General features: G+C 39.8%; 1 protein-coding gene and 1 pseudogene across 1 annotated transcript; both read right to left on the bottom strand.

Moving 5' to 3' along the window:
- Window positions 1–2,295: 2,295 nt before the first annotated feature.
- On the bottom strand, window positions 2,296–5,290 carry LOC115688490 (uncharacterized; annotated as a pseudogene).
- Window positions 5,291–8,714: 3,424 nt separating this feature from the next.
- On the bottom strand, window positions 8,715–13,449 carry LOC115688446 (uncharacterized). Its single transcript, XM_030614263.2, has 3 exons — window positions 12,329–13,449; window positions 9,792–10,449; window positions 8,715–9,301 (listed from the first exon to the last, which is right to left on the bottom strand). Exons 1-3 carry the CDS (start codon window positions 13,215–13,217, stop codon window positions 9,115–9,117), a joined length of 1,734 nt encoding a protein of 577 aa, XP_030470123.2. The 5' UTR covers window positions 13,218–13,449; the 3' UTR covers window positions 8,715–9,114.
- Window positions 13,450–13,762: the final 313 nt, after the last annotated feature.

Raw genomic sequence — 13,762 nt, 5'->3', positions numbered from 1 at the left:
CAACCTCCTGTCACTGTGAGCAGCATCCAGCGCCGCAGCCTTCCGCGAGACCAATTCTAGTACGCCGCGCCTTCAACGCCGTGCCGGGAACTCCCTGCGAATTGCGTCCCTGCCAGTGACTTGACAACCTTTGCCTCCATAGTTCTGGAGACACGCCCAACAATTTCCCGACGCTCCTGTCCGAAGCACCAAAGCCATCCACTGTGGCTTTGCCCTTTGCCGCACGCCCCTAGGTCGATGTGAAACATCGTTGTTTGAGCTGATAAATCAATCTAGCTAGTTTCCTAAATTATGCTCAATCAAATGTTTAATTACCTAAATTGCTTTTAGTTTAAAAGCAACCCAAAAGACCACGAGAGCAAAAGGACTGCAAAGCATGAGGGCAAACACTACTAAAACAGAGCGAAGCAGAACACGGACTCATGGTGAATAGCAAAATATTCACAAGCCCACTAAGTAAGTGACCACATTCATATTTGTCAAGGTAGTCTAAATTTGTTCACTAGTGTCCGGCTCACTAACGAGAGCTTTTAATCAAATGAGGTATTAAAGTGATGGAATGTTGTTCATGTGTTTGAGCCCATAAATGGACCGAAACCCTAACCACCCTGGTTGGATGTAGCTAACTATATATGTTCACTATGTTAGCAAAGAAAAGGATTCACAATTAATATGTATTTTTGTGTGGTGGAGAGGAAAAACCATATTGGTCCCAATGTATTGCAAATAAAATACCAATCTCGCTGCATGGTTTGGTATAATAAGGCGATATTTTCTTTTTGACAACACGGTACGACCAAACATTTGGCCCCACCAATCTTCATGTATTCACACTAGATTTGTTAAAATGGGTTATAGGCTCAATTCTTAACCTATATTTAGTGGGCTGACTTATTATGTGGGTTAATTATATTTAGTAAATGGGTTATAAATGAGTTTTGAGTGGTAAAATCTAAAATAATACGGGTATTAAATGGGTTCACAAACACTCAACCCACTTCTATTACTCTCTTTTCACTCTCTATCGCTTTCACTTGATCTCGCGCTCGCTCACTATGCACTCTCACCTCAATTTGGATATAAGTTTTTATGAATTAACTTAAATATGGAGTGTTTTAGTAATATAAAATGGGTTGGGTATGTGTTGAGTACGTGTTGGGTCCGGTATGGGTCAGAACGAATTAAATGGGTCAATTTGGGTTGGACCCTTTTAGACCCGAGCTAACCCGCCCGTTTGACGGGTCTAGATCTAAGTAAGTTGTAAACCCATTAACATTCATATTATTTTGGATTTTACTATTTTAAAGCCATTTATGATCCATTTACTAAATAGGCATAATACATATAACAACTCAGCCCATCAAATATGAATTAAGAAATAAGTCAATGACACAGGGTCTAATTCAAAAAAAAAAACACAAACTTTAGGTCGAGGGACAATTCTGGCTCGAATTTTTTTTTGTCCCGTAAAAAAGCATCAACTTTAGGTCGAGTGACAATTCTGATCCCAATTTTTTTTGTCTCATAAAAAATCACCAACTTTCACCATGATCCCAAATCTGGCCCCTCTTTGACTTTCTGTCTTGAAGTCACCATTGTTTGAGAAAAAAGGTTATGGTGGTGAGCTTGGCGAATCTCGTCCATGGCGTCTGTCGACAGGCGGTGTCAGCTTCAGATTACATTTGGCCAGGGAGATTCAATCTGGAGATATTTTTTACTTGCTGGTGAAGTGAAGGAGACGAACCGTTTCACCGTTATTCTTCAAATTGTGGCTCAGAGAATAAGACAATGAATATTGCTTTAAATCTAGTTAGCAAATCACATGGATTTATTGTTAAAGTGGAATAGTCAAGTTAGATAATCAATGGTTCTAAGTCAATAGGAGCCAGATTTGGGATTTAAGTGAAAATTGATGTTTTTTTACTAGACAAACAAAGTTGGGGCCGAAATTGTCACTTGACCTACAGTTGGTGTTTTTTTACGGAACAAAAAAAAGTTTGGGCCAAAATTGTCCTTCGACTTAAAATTGGTGCTTTTTTACGGGAGATAAAAAAATTCAGGCCAGAATTGTTTCTCGACCTAAAGTTGGTGCTTTTTTTGGAATTAACCCCATTTTAACAGGCCTAACTAACACTAGTCTCTGAAATCAAACTTGTGACAATGCAGCTACCGAATGAACAACCATCATCACAGAAGATGATCGAGTGACGTCTTGATTGTTCAGCAGAAGAACAAAAGAGATAATCCGTTACCAATCTGAGTTGACGGAACAAAAATGGTTGGTGAAGAGGGATAGATTGCAACAAACGAGCACAGATGAAGAGGGACAGATTGCAAAACATCTAACAGATCTATACTTGATAATCCATAATCCAGATCCAAGATGGTTCATTTATGCACAACATGTTCAAGAAACTAACAAAAAAGACGAGGAAAAAAAATCTGTGTGCACCAAACTGGCACAAACTGCAGATAGCAGGCAATGGCGCAAGTAGGTAAACGGAAAAGGCTACAAAAACACGAGACCTGCTGACCAAATACGTGGCCCTTCAACAACTGCAGCTCTTCCTGGCATCAGATCACAAATATTTAAGGATTTATGTACATGCCATGAGGATGGGAAAAAGGGATCCTCTTTCTTCCGGTAGATTGTAAACAACTGCTTGAAGTGTATAGTAGCTATACTCCCGCAGACACTCGGGCCTTCTGGGCAGCGATCACACAAATTCATGACAGATTTTCTCAGCTTGCCCTCTGGATCTCCACGCATCAGAAACTCAGCCAAAGAGTTTTCCCTGCAGCAAACAAGGGTGAAATCAAGGTATTGTTAAACTACTGAACAAGTTATAATCTACACGAGAGAGTTTCTTATTATAGTGACTCAAGTAAACAAATGACAAGGTGCAAGTTCCCATTCCACCAAGAACCAGAAATGCACATTAACATTCTTACACCCTCACAATGCTCAAGAGCGCGCCCCTTTGCCCACATATACAAGCCCTTTTTGACACATATAACACTCGATAGCAGAAAACTCTGATAGAAAGGGCAAAAGGCTCATTTTAACTCTTGTGACACAACCCCAAAAGCTATACCTCTCAACAATACAAATTTGTACTCTTATGACGAAAATCAACAAAAGAATACCATAGTTGAGGAACAATTCTACGGTCACAGGAGGTACAAACCATCCATGGAGAGTTGTAATTGTGGCAGCGAACACTTCAAGAAGAATATTCAAGCAGCTGCTCTACCATCTCCCAAGCGAAATCACATACATCTATATTCAAACATCAGGTCAAACCAACGTACATTGGTTCCAGTTTAAACAAAGCATCAATCCAACATGTGCATCCATTGGTGCTTTATGTTTTAATCCTTCACGTTAAATTTTTTAATCAAACTTTTATTCATCCAACTAGTTATGAGCGGAGACCATTACATAATGATGTCAGCATGTTATAAACAGCCACATGCATCTACCAACTACTGGTTGACATGGAACCACAGAAAATGTTTGAATGGTGTAGTTAAAACTCATCATGCTTAGAATAAATCGGGACTCACCTTTACACATGAATAAACAAGTGCATAACACATGGATGAACAAGCATGGAAAATAAAATGATGCTGCAGCAGCATGTGTATGCTAATACCTTGGTGCAAGGAGGCCATCGAAGGCCCCGCTGACACTCCTCTGCATTGACTTTGAACTTTGCCATCTATAAAGTGTGCAAATGGCCTTCATGCATAGCTCATCATCTTGGGTGAAATCCAAAAGCATATTGGCCTCAGACTCCCAACGTTCTTTGTGCAAAGAACTTCCAAAATCTAACTTAGCGGATGCTGAACCAGCCCTGTTTTCATGCTTAATAGGGTTGACCCCAGTAGGCTTACTCAAGTTGTTATCAGAGTCATTTTCTTTGATTCTTTTCTGTTCAGAACTTCCATAATCTCACTTAGCGGATGTTGAACCAGCCCCATGTTCATGCTTAGGAGGATTGACCCCAGTAGACTTACTCAAGCTGTTATCAGTCTTTTTCTTTCATTCTTTTCTGTTCAGAACTTCCATATTCTGACTTAGTGGATGTTGAACCAGCCCCATTTTCATGCTTAATAGGATTGACCCCAGTAGACTTACTCAAGCTGTAATTAGAGTCTTTTTCTTTCATTCTTTTCTGTTCACATTGTTTGAGGGCAGCTGCCATAACCCGCAAAGTTTGGGTAAACGTTTCACCATGAACAGAAGAAGTGGAACCTGATAAGCAAATACTAACAGAAACATTGTTAGCCTCTTGAAGCAGATTTTGGTCTGCTTTGCTTATATCAGTGTAAATACTGATTGTTAAAGCACCCTGTAATTTCTCAATCAGATAAGACACAAACCTCGTTTCCTTTCGAGCTCTTTGTGCCCCTTTTCATCATTTCTTCTACCACGATGTTCATCCCCTAACGGCCCACCGCAATCGTCATCATTATCACTTACCTCAACAAATGGGAAACTCCAATCACCTGGTAAGGCAAAAAAAAAATAAAAAAACGTTTGAGACAATCAAGATTTGAGGCTTGAATCAGCACAACGCTGGGCAATTCGGAGCTGAGGGCTCATTCTGATAAGTACGGTGAAGAGCACATAATCTTCTAATTCTTACTTAAAGCAGGAAGTTACTGTTACTCAATAGTCAAAATGCCAAAAACACAATGTGTTCAGCTCGGAACCCTAACAACTTAAGTATCACTCACAATTGAAGTGGAAAATGCAACTACCAAGAATCTAGCACTGCAAGTCATACACTCGGCGAAGGCCCTGATTGTTAAATTGTACCATAGCCATACTTAACAATAACACAAAAAGAAACAAGGAAAGCTTCTTTGACTATAATATATGCAACCCTCTTGCTTCTTTCTACATCATCTTTATTGCCAGCATGCACATCAGACCGCAGCACAGCAATACGACTCCTGTTTATCCTCATATTGTTGCCAAAGATACACTAAAATCATCACCAGTAAAGATGATGTGTCTGTCACATCAATTACCAACATCTGAGCTCATTCACTTACCCTGTGAAACTCCATCCCCTTTCACTGGAGATTTACCGCTTGAACCTGCTAAGGGCGACAAGCAAGCACCCGTGCCAAAATCCAGCTTCTTCCTCGCATCGCACGCGAAGGAAACAGTCCCGCCATCCTTGGAATCATCTCCATGCCAAGCAGAGCCCCGATCGCCGCACGCACCCACACTGATCAAGCCACCAATCTCTCCCAGAACTGCTGCTGATTCGCTTTCTCGACTTGTTTCTAAAGTACATATGAATTCCAAAACTTTTAAATAGTATAACCAAATCTTAAAATTTATGTCGAAAGTGTAAATGAATCTTAAAACTTTTAAAAAGTATAATTAAATTTAAAAATTTATTAAATTAATTCAATCAAGTCATTTCATTAATTGGATTTTTAAAAATTTTATAACTCGATATATTTTGATAATAAGTTTTAGATCTTGATGGTAACTTTTTTTAAAGTTTAAGAACTTAATTATTGCATTTAGAACTTGAATTTATAAAAATTTTGGGAGTCGGTAATAAGTATTAACACTTCTGAGTGCGCTTATCCAATTTTCATATTCGCGGAGGAGACGAAGACGAAGATGCAGAGAGCATGTAGAATCGTGCGGTGTACGGGGTTCGGAGATGGTGACAGATCTTTTTCTGCTAAATTAATTAAGGATTAGTGGCTAATTTCTCGCTTTTAGATTTCTTTTTATCTTTTCATATTTTATGTTTCTTGCTTTTGGGATGAGTGAGTGGTGTGACTCGTATAGTTCCTCTGGTTTTAGATAGAGAAATTTTTTACGAAAAATTAACATTAGCCATTACGCATATTGAGACTACTTTCTAGAATTGATTTTTATAATAATATCCCAGATTTACATATGTAGCTTTATCATGTAATATAGATAGATTTTTACATAGAAAATAGAAATTATGTTTAATTTTAGGTGCCTCATGGGAAAATTGGCTCTTGTGAATTACAATAATATTTTTAATTGGGTTAATGCTACAAAAAATTGCAAACCGGTACACGTATGATAAATTTACTCCAAATTAATTTTTTGACCACTAAAAATCCCATACTGGTACGCATGTGACAAATTTACCCTCCGTTAGTTTGCTTTAATTTTTATTGTTAAATTGCTAAGTTGGATGATGAGTGGCAATTGACGAATGTACCAGTTTGGAGTCTTACCCTCTGTTTGTCACAGGTGTACCGATTTGTGATTTTTCGTGGTATTAATCTAATTTAACGGAAACTAACGGAGGGTAAATTTGTCACAAATATGCCAGTTTTGGAGTTTTTGTGGTCAAAAAAATATTTTGAGGTAAATTTATCATAAATGTACTAATTTGAAGTTTTTAGTGGTCAAAAAATTAGTTTAGGGTAAATTTGTCACAGATATACTAATTTGAGATTTTTCGTGATAAAAAAATAGGGAGGAATTTTCTTTTTCTTTTTTGCTAGAGAAAATAGATTGGTATTTCAACTTTTGTCTCATACAAATTTGATGTAGCTAGCAAGGATCACCTAGAGGGGGGTGAATAGGTGATCTAAAACAATTTTAATAATTTATGCGGAAACAAAGTAAATCACAGAAGAGTCTGAATAAAATTCAGATTCAAGACAGATTATATAGACGGTGCTCTTGATGTGCAGAATGTAAAGTAAGAGATAAGGGATAGAGAATCTGCACACAAGTTTATAGTGGTTCGGCTTATAGCAAGCCTACGTCCACTCTCCCACGCTTACAGCCTACCGGCTGGATTTCACTATGTAATCAAGAGGAATTACAACTTCTGAGTGTTAATACTCTTGTGTATGATAAGACTCTTTATCTCACACAATCACTCTTACAAAGTGTCCCTCACGATCTTAATGTTTTACTCAGAACGACAAGAGAAATGTTTGGAGTATACTCAGACTTTGGACTTGATGATTCTTGATTCTGTACTTCCTTCTGCTGCTCGTTGATCTCCTTAAATACTCCTCTACTTCCAAACTAGCCGTTGGACAGCTTTCAGAGGATCATCTTCCAATCTTCACATTGGACAGATTTGTATAGAAAGGATTGAGTAGCCGTTGGATAACAGATTCTGAATCCCGCTGATTCTGGTCGCCCATACAATCAGAATCTTGGTTTCCATAAGTAGAGATATGTCCGTTGTAATGCATTCACGTGATGTTTGATTGTCAATCAATTTGATTAAGATTGAGACAATCAGAACATTCCTTCTGTGAAATCCATGCCAGATCACTAGCTGTTGTGTTATGTTCTGAATTCTGCGTCTGAAGAAATTCTGCGTCTGTATCAGAAGAACTTCTGCGTCTGCGTCTGAATAATTTCTTCGTCTGCATCTGCATCTGAATAACTTTTGCTTCTGCATTTGAATAACTTCTGCGTCTGAATCTCAGAACTTCGATTATGTGGGTCTTTAAAAACATACTTGACAGTTTGTAAAGTCTAAATAACTTTCTTCTGAGCTTCCAGAATATACAGACCTGGAATAAAATTGTTCAGAATAAGTATCAGATTTACAATAATATAGAAAGTTTTGTCATCTTCAAAATCAATAGGAGTTTTCCTCAACAATATTCACCGATAGATGAAATGGGCCTCACAAGAAATTGCCCAATCTGTCAATGCATGCATCAAGGGCGAGCAATACTTGCTCTATGATTTTGGGCATGCATTGACTAGGCGTTACCTTTAGAATGCACCTTCTCTGTGTTTTTTCACAAAAGCATCCTATCTCCAAAGTACCCTTATAAAACTTGTTTATAAGAACTTTGGTATTTGTCATTCATTCTTTGGGAGTCTCATATCTTTCTTTACACTCGACCAAATATAGGATTTCATTTATTCATCTCATTTCATTCTTTTTTACATCCCATTTTTTTTCAATATTCTTTTCATGTCATTTCATTCTATCGTACCAAAATTAGTTGTATCAGGTGGATGTAGTCATATAAAGAATATAAAAAACCACCAATTGTGGCCCCATATTTACTATTCCGTGGTGTTAAATGGATGAAAGGTTTGGTAATTTTTTAAATGCATTGACAACTAAATTTTGACCAATAACTTGTTTGAACTATGACTTATTTGCAGGTCACCAACATGTTTTCAAAAATACCAACATTTATTTGTACTTCTAATATTACCAACTGATTTATCAGTTTTCACCTATAAAGTTCCCAACCAATTTTAGCTTAGCATGTAATAATTGAGTCACCCATTAACTATTAATTTAATCGTTATAAAATTGGAAAAATCAAATAAACTTTGGCAAGTAACTCAAATCAATATTAGCAACTTTGTATACCATATAATAATTTTAACACTTCGGTAGCCTACGAAAATAAATATTTGTAAATATTTGGAAAAAGTTGGCAATTTGAAAGAATCGGATAATGTTTAGTACTTCTCTAAAATTCTTGCTGCTACTTTAGGTGTTACGGTGATTAAGTGCATGCTAAACACCAAGTGAAAGCTACAGTACTCATTTTCAAAGCTGAAACTGTCGCGTGGAAGTTGTATGAAACAGCTTGCAGACTAACATAATCTTTGTTCTAGTGCAACTTCAGATAAATGCGAGGACAGTAATAAATTAGCGCTGGTAGAGCAGCTTCTCTTCATATCCTCCAACTCTAAGAAGAGCCAATAATCCTTGTGGTACATTTTCAAAAGAGACTCCTTGCAGTATTCATGAGCTATATACATAAGCCTCAGTAAAGGACCGGCAACTATGAAAACTGGAAAATACATTTAAGCTGCTCTGCAACAACTAAAAGCACGACGTGAGAATCCTAAATGCTAAGACCAATTGCTATAATTCTGTATTTTTACAAGTAAGAGCGATAATGGACAACTTTCCTGTGATGAAGAGATAGAAGAAAACACTCCGCAAATGTCTGAGCAGCGAGCTACAGTGTAGGATGCAACGGAGCATATGGGTCAAGCAAAAAGCTACTAACAAGTAGACCCGTAGGAACCATCTTCGCCAAAACCTCGAGCAGCATTTAGCCTCGGGAACCTCCGGAAAATAAGACGTAACTTCACTCTGTTGGAAAATAGGGATCCTCTTTCTTCTGATACATTGCAAACAACTGGTGGCAGTGTTCAATAGCTATATTTCGGCAGTCACTCAGGCCTCGCGGGCAATGATCTTGCAAATCCTCGACAGACCTTTTCAGCTTACATTGTGGATCTCGATCCGTCAAAAACTCGCCCAAAAAGTTTCCCCTGCAACCAGTAAGTGTTAAATCAGTGGTGGAATTGTTACACTAGATTGAAGAAGCGATCATCTACATATCAGTGAGAAAACAGGGAAAAAGAGTAAGACGTTAAGGAGACAACTCATTCACCCACTGGCGCTTGAATGTTTTATTTATTCAACCATATTTTTCAGTCAAAGTTTTGTTTATTCAACAGCCAATTCACCGCTTCAGAATAGATGCACCTAGAAGAAAAACATTGTTTAGCCACCTAGTTACCAACTCCAACAGAATCACATAAAGTGATGTTACAAACAATCAATGCAGCTAATAGGTTCCGGTTGACAATGACGAGTTCAGAAAACGACTGTTCAGTTTCAAAGAACAAAGTATCTAATGAGTAACTAAGACTCAACATGCATCATGGTAAATTAGAACTCAAACTTCTGCAGACAGAGGAACAAAATAGGAAAAAGCAATAATTGATGTCGCTGCTGCCACTGTGTGAATGTTAATACCTTAGCAATCGGAGGCCACTAAAGCCCTGACTTATGCTCTTCTCCATTGCCGTCCGGGCTAACTTTTGCCGTCTGTAAAGAGCACAGACAGCCTTCACACACAGCTCATCATCCCTTTCAAAATCTGACTGCAACTCTTCCACATTCTCCCATGCTCTTCCATGCAAACAACTGACATTGGCTGGCTTAGCAGTACCTGAGCTGACCTTTTTTTCATGTGCAATAGAGTTAACCACAGTTAACTTACTCGAGCTGTTTTTGGAGTCTTTTCCTTTGATATTCTTCCGTTCATGCTGTTTGACAATTGTTACATTCCGAACAGACTGGGTAAAAGATTTGTGGAACCCATAAGAAACAGGAGCTGATGAGCAAATCTCAATGGAACCATTCTGAATCATTTTTCTTCCATCATCTTGAGTCCGGCTTATACCAGCACCATTGGCATGGTTATAATTGTTCTTCCCCTCAATTAGATCGAGACACAAACCTCTTTTCCTTTTAAGCTCTTTTTTCTCCCTCTCTTGATTACTCCCACCAAGATGCATGCCAACTGTAGGCTTCTGATATGACAAATAATTTCTGCTCAAATGTCCTGACCCAGCTACGTCATCATCGATTATGCATACCTCAACTTCCTTCAATGGGGTTCTCCCATCACCTGAAAAAGGAAACATATGCTAGACATTGTAAATGTAATGGGCTTAAATCGGCAAAATCTAGATAACTAGGAAGATCTTATCATTCTGAAAGCAAGTTGACATGCACATATGCAATCTTGAAAATCCCAGAATGTTTCATATCAAAAAAAAATTTCTATAGTCCTAAACCGTAAACTTCCGATTCGATAGTCTATTCCCGTGCATTGATTGCACGATACTCATTTTGTGGCTATTCAAAGCACAAATAGAGTAGTTTGTGCGTAGGAAAATGCCAAAGTACCGCGGTGGTGCTCAGAATACCTTTTTGTCAAGTATTACCAATATATACATAGAAATAGCAACTACCAAAGAATCCAGATCAACGATCACATTGAGTAGTTTACTAGAGACAGTCTTGATAATTAATTTACGACAGAGCCAATGCCCATATTCTCCCAATTCATCAATCCATAAAAAGAATTAGGGAGTGTTGTTGGAATCGCAAAGGATGCAAGTCTCTTGTACTCTCTTTCGTGCCAGTATGCATTCGCCTACAATGCATATCTGCTGAACATATCACCTGCAGAAAAATCCTACATATCCCGATACAGTTTATGAAAATACACTAGAAACATTGTAGACAAGTTTTCTTGCTTGTAAGTGTATTGATGCGTATCAGAAACACCGATGCTAGACTGGATTATAGAGGAAGTGAGAAGAAGTATATAAGTGAAGAGAGCAAGATATATACTCGGCAGTTGAAATGTAGAGAGGCACACAGCAAGCAATAAGCAAAAGCCCTTGATGGAGTTCTCCCCCGAAGGAATGAATGAAGGGGTTTTCATAGTAAACATTTTCCAATGTAACTGAAAAAGGTCTTGCCCATGTGAGTCACTACTCGTCTTAACATGAGCTGACATTAAGCCCATCAAAGGGGGATAAGGAGTGGAGCGATTCTGGACTGGATTACAGAGTAAGTGTATCAGAAACACCGATGCTGGACTGGATTACAGAGGAAGTGAGAAGAAGTATATAAGTGAAGAGAGCAAAATGTACTCTTAGCAGTTGAAAAGTAGAGAGGCACACAGCAAGCAATGAGCAAAAGCCCTTGATAGAGTTCTCCTCTGAAGGAACGAATGAAGGGGTTTTCATAGGAAACATTTTCGAATGTAACTAAAAAAGGTCTTGCCCGTGAGTCGCTACTTGTCTTAACATGAGCTGACATTAAGCCCATCAAAAGGGGTTGAGGAGTTGAGCGACTCTGGCCTGGATAACAGAGGAATTGAGAAGAAGTATTTAAGTGAATGGAGCAAGATTTACTCTCAATCGTTGATGGAGTTCTCCCCCTGAAGTATTTAAGGTAGAGAGGCACACAGCAAGCAATAAGCAAAAGCCCTTGATAGAGTTCTCCCCTGAAGGAATGAATGAAGGGGTTTTCATAGTAAACATTTTCGAATGTGACTGAAAAGGTCTTGCCCGTGTGAGTCTCTACTCTTCTTAACATGAGCTGACATTACGCCCCTCAAAAGGGATAAGGAGTTGAGCGATTCACGATGAGCCCCATTACATTTTCAAATAAGCCGAAACTGTCTAAACTATCCTAGAAAGACAGGACTTGCGTGGGATCTGGCCACCGGATTGCTGTTAATTCTGTGTGTAGCACATGTATGAAACCTCCCCATAAGAGTGTCGTTGATAATTCGGAGTAAAACAATTCATTGCTCGGAATATTGCTCGTCAGAAAGTCAAACTCAAAAACTTAAACCGACAGGTAGAAGGAGACTGCGTATATATAAAGAACATATAAAACCCATTGTCAAGCGAGTTGGCATATTTCAACAACTTGTATTCATAAGATTAGACAACGCCAGAATGAGAACAATCTTTCAATTCCCTTACCTTGTGAAACCCCACCATCTTTCACAAGAGATTTGCCTCTTGAACCCGCCGATGGTGAAGCTGAAGCAGACGCACAAGTACCTTCTCCAAGATACAACATCGTCCTCGCCTTTCGCGAGGTAAAGACACTGCCGCCAACCCGAGAATCATTTCCCTTCCCCGCACCGATGCCATCCCCACCATCCTCATTCTCCATGTTGAAGCCATTGGCCTCACCAGGCACACCCTTTTCCCCTTCCGCATTCTTCACTCCCTCCTCATTTCCCAGCAATCCAACAGCTTTCTCCGATTCCAACATTCTATTGATCTTGTGCAACACTTCCTGGTTCCTCCTCAACCTAACATTCTCCTCCTTCAACATCTCCACCTCTCTCCCTCTCGCCTCGCCCTTTCGCATCTCGTCTTCGAGGCTCGCCACCTTCGCACACAAGCGCTCGTTCTCCTCCTTCAACATTCCCACCCCGTCCCTCTCTCTCTCCTCGACCTTCTGTATCTTGTCTTCGAGGCTCGCAACCTCGGCAGCCAAGCGCTCGTTCTCCTCCTTCAACATCCCTGCCTCGTCCCTCCCTCTCGCCTCGGCCTTCCGCATCTCGTCTTCGAGGCTCGCGACCTCCGCACGCAACCGCTCGTTCTCCTCCCTCAGGATCCCCGAATTCCTCGCCTCGTCCTCGAGCCTCGCCCTCAGGGCCTCCCTCTCCTTCCTCAGGGCTTCCGTTTCCTCGATGTCCAGCTTCCATTTCTCCTGCGTCGCCGCTAAAAACTTTTGAAAGTCCTCGACGGGAAGCCTGAACGCCGACCTGAACGGGGTGACGAGGTCAGGAACCGACCCGTCGGGGACTTCACCGACGTCCTCGCTACGCGTCGAGCGAACGCGAGGATCGCAGCTCATGACTGCCGGTGGGACACTGAATCCTCCCCTCGGAGATGATAGTTTCAAGCTCTTCGCGGTTTGCGAGACGAGGCTGAATGCTGCTGCATGAGCGAGCTTGAACAGAGGGAGGACCGAGGAGACGAAGAACCAGGGGTGGAGTGATCAGCACTCGAGCAGAAGCGGTTCTGCACGGAGATGGCGGAGGAGGAGGAGAGGATTTTCGCGGGTTTCTCTCTTTACTGTTGTTGCTCTCTGTTGTTTTTTTGTTTTTTTTGGTCGAATGTTGCTCTCTGTTGTTGCCAGGAGCTTTTTGATTGTTTTTTTTTTATTTTTGGTCGCAGCTTTTTGATTGTTTTAGTGCCTGCTTTTTGCAATTCTCCGAGTCCTACGTTAGGCTGCAAGCCCGCCCTTTTCTGGTCCCTTGGAAAACGACGTCGAAAAATATAATCCTAAAACTTTTAATTTATTTGATGTGTAATGCGATCCCTGAACTTTTGGTATATATTCAATCTAGTCTATGGACAATATGAAGACATTTAATGCTATCTCTAGACTTGAATTGA

This window comes from Syzygium oleosum, unplaced genomic scaffold (assembly GCF_021117445.2).
Source record: "Syzygium oleosum isolate NSW1041296 unplaced genomic scaffold, Sole_v2.1 Sole_v2.14, whole genome shotgun sequence".
Lineage (NCBI taxonomy): Eukaryota > Viridiplantae > Streptophyta > Magnoliopsida > Myrtales > Myrtaceae > Syzygium > Syzygium oleosum.
The sequence above is the reverse complement of the archived record's forward strand: the minus strand, read 5'-3'. Positions and strand labels throughout refer to the sequence as shown.

What these genes read in the sequence shown, in the direction of transcription:
- LOC115688446 (XM_030614263.2), bottom strand. Translation starts at nt 13,217, where the DNA reads ATGAGCTGCGATCCTCGCGTTCGCTCGACGCGTAGCGAGGACGTCGGT. An exon ending in AGATGGTGGGGTTTCACAAG is followed by an intron (nt 10,450 to 12,328) that starts GTAAGGGAATTG and finishes TTCCTTTTTCAG; the next exon opens with GTGATGGGAGAACCCCATTG. An exon ending in AGTGGCCTCCGATTGCTAAG is followed by an intron (nt 9,302 to 9,791) that starts GTATTAACATTC and finishes TACTGGTTGCAG; the next exon opens with GGGAAACTTTTTGGGCGAGT.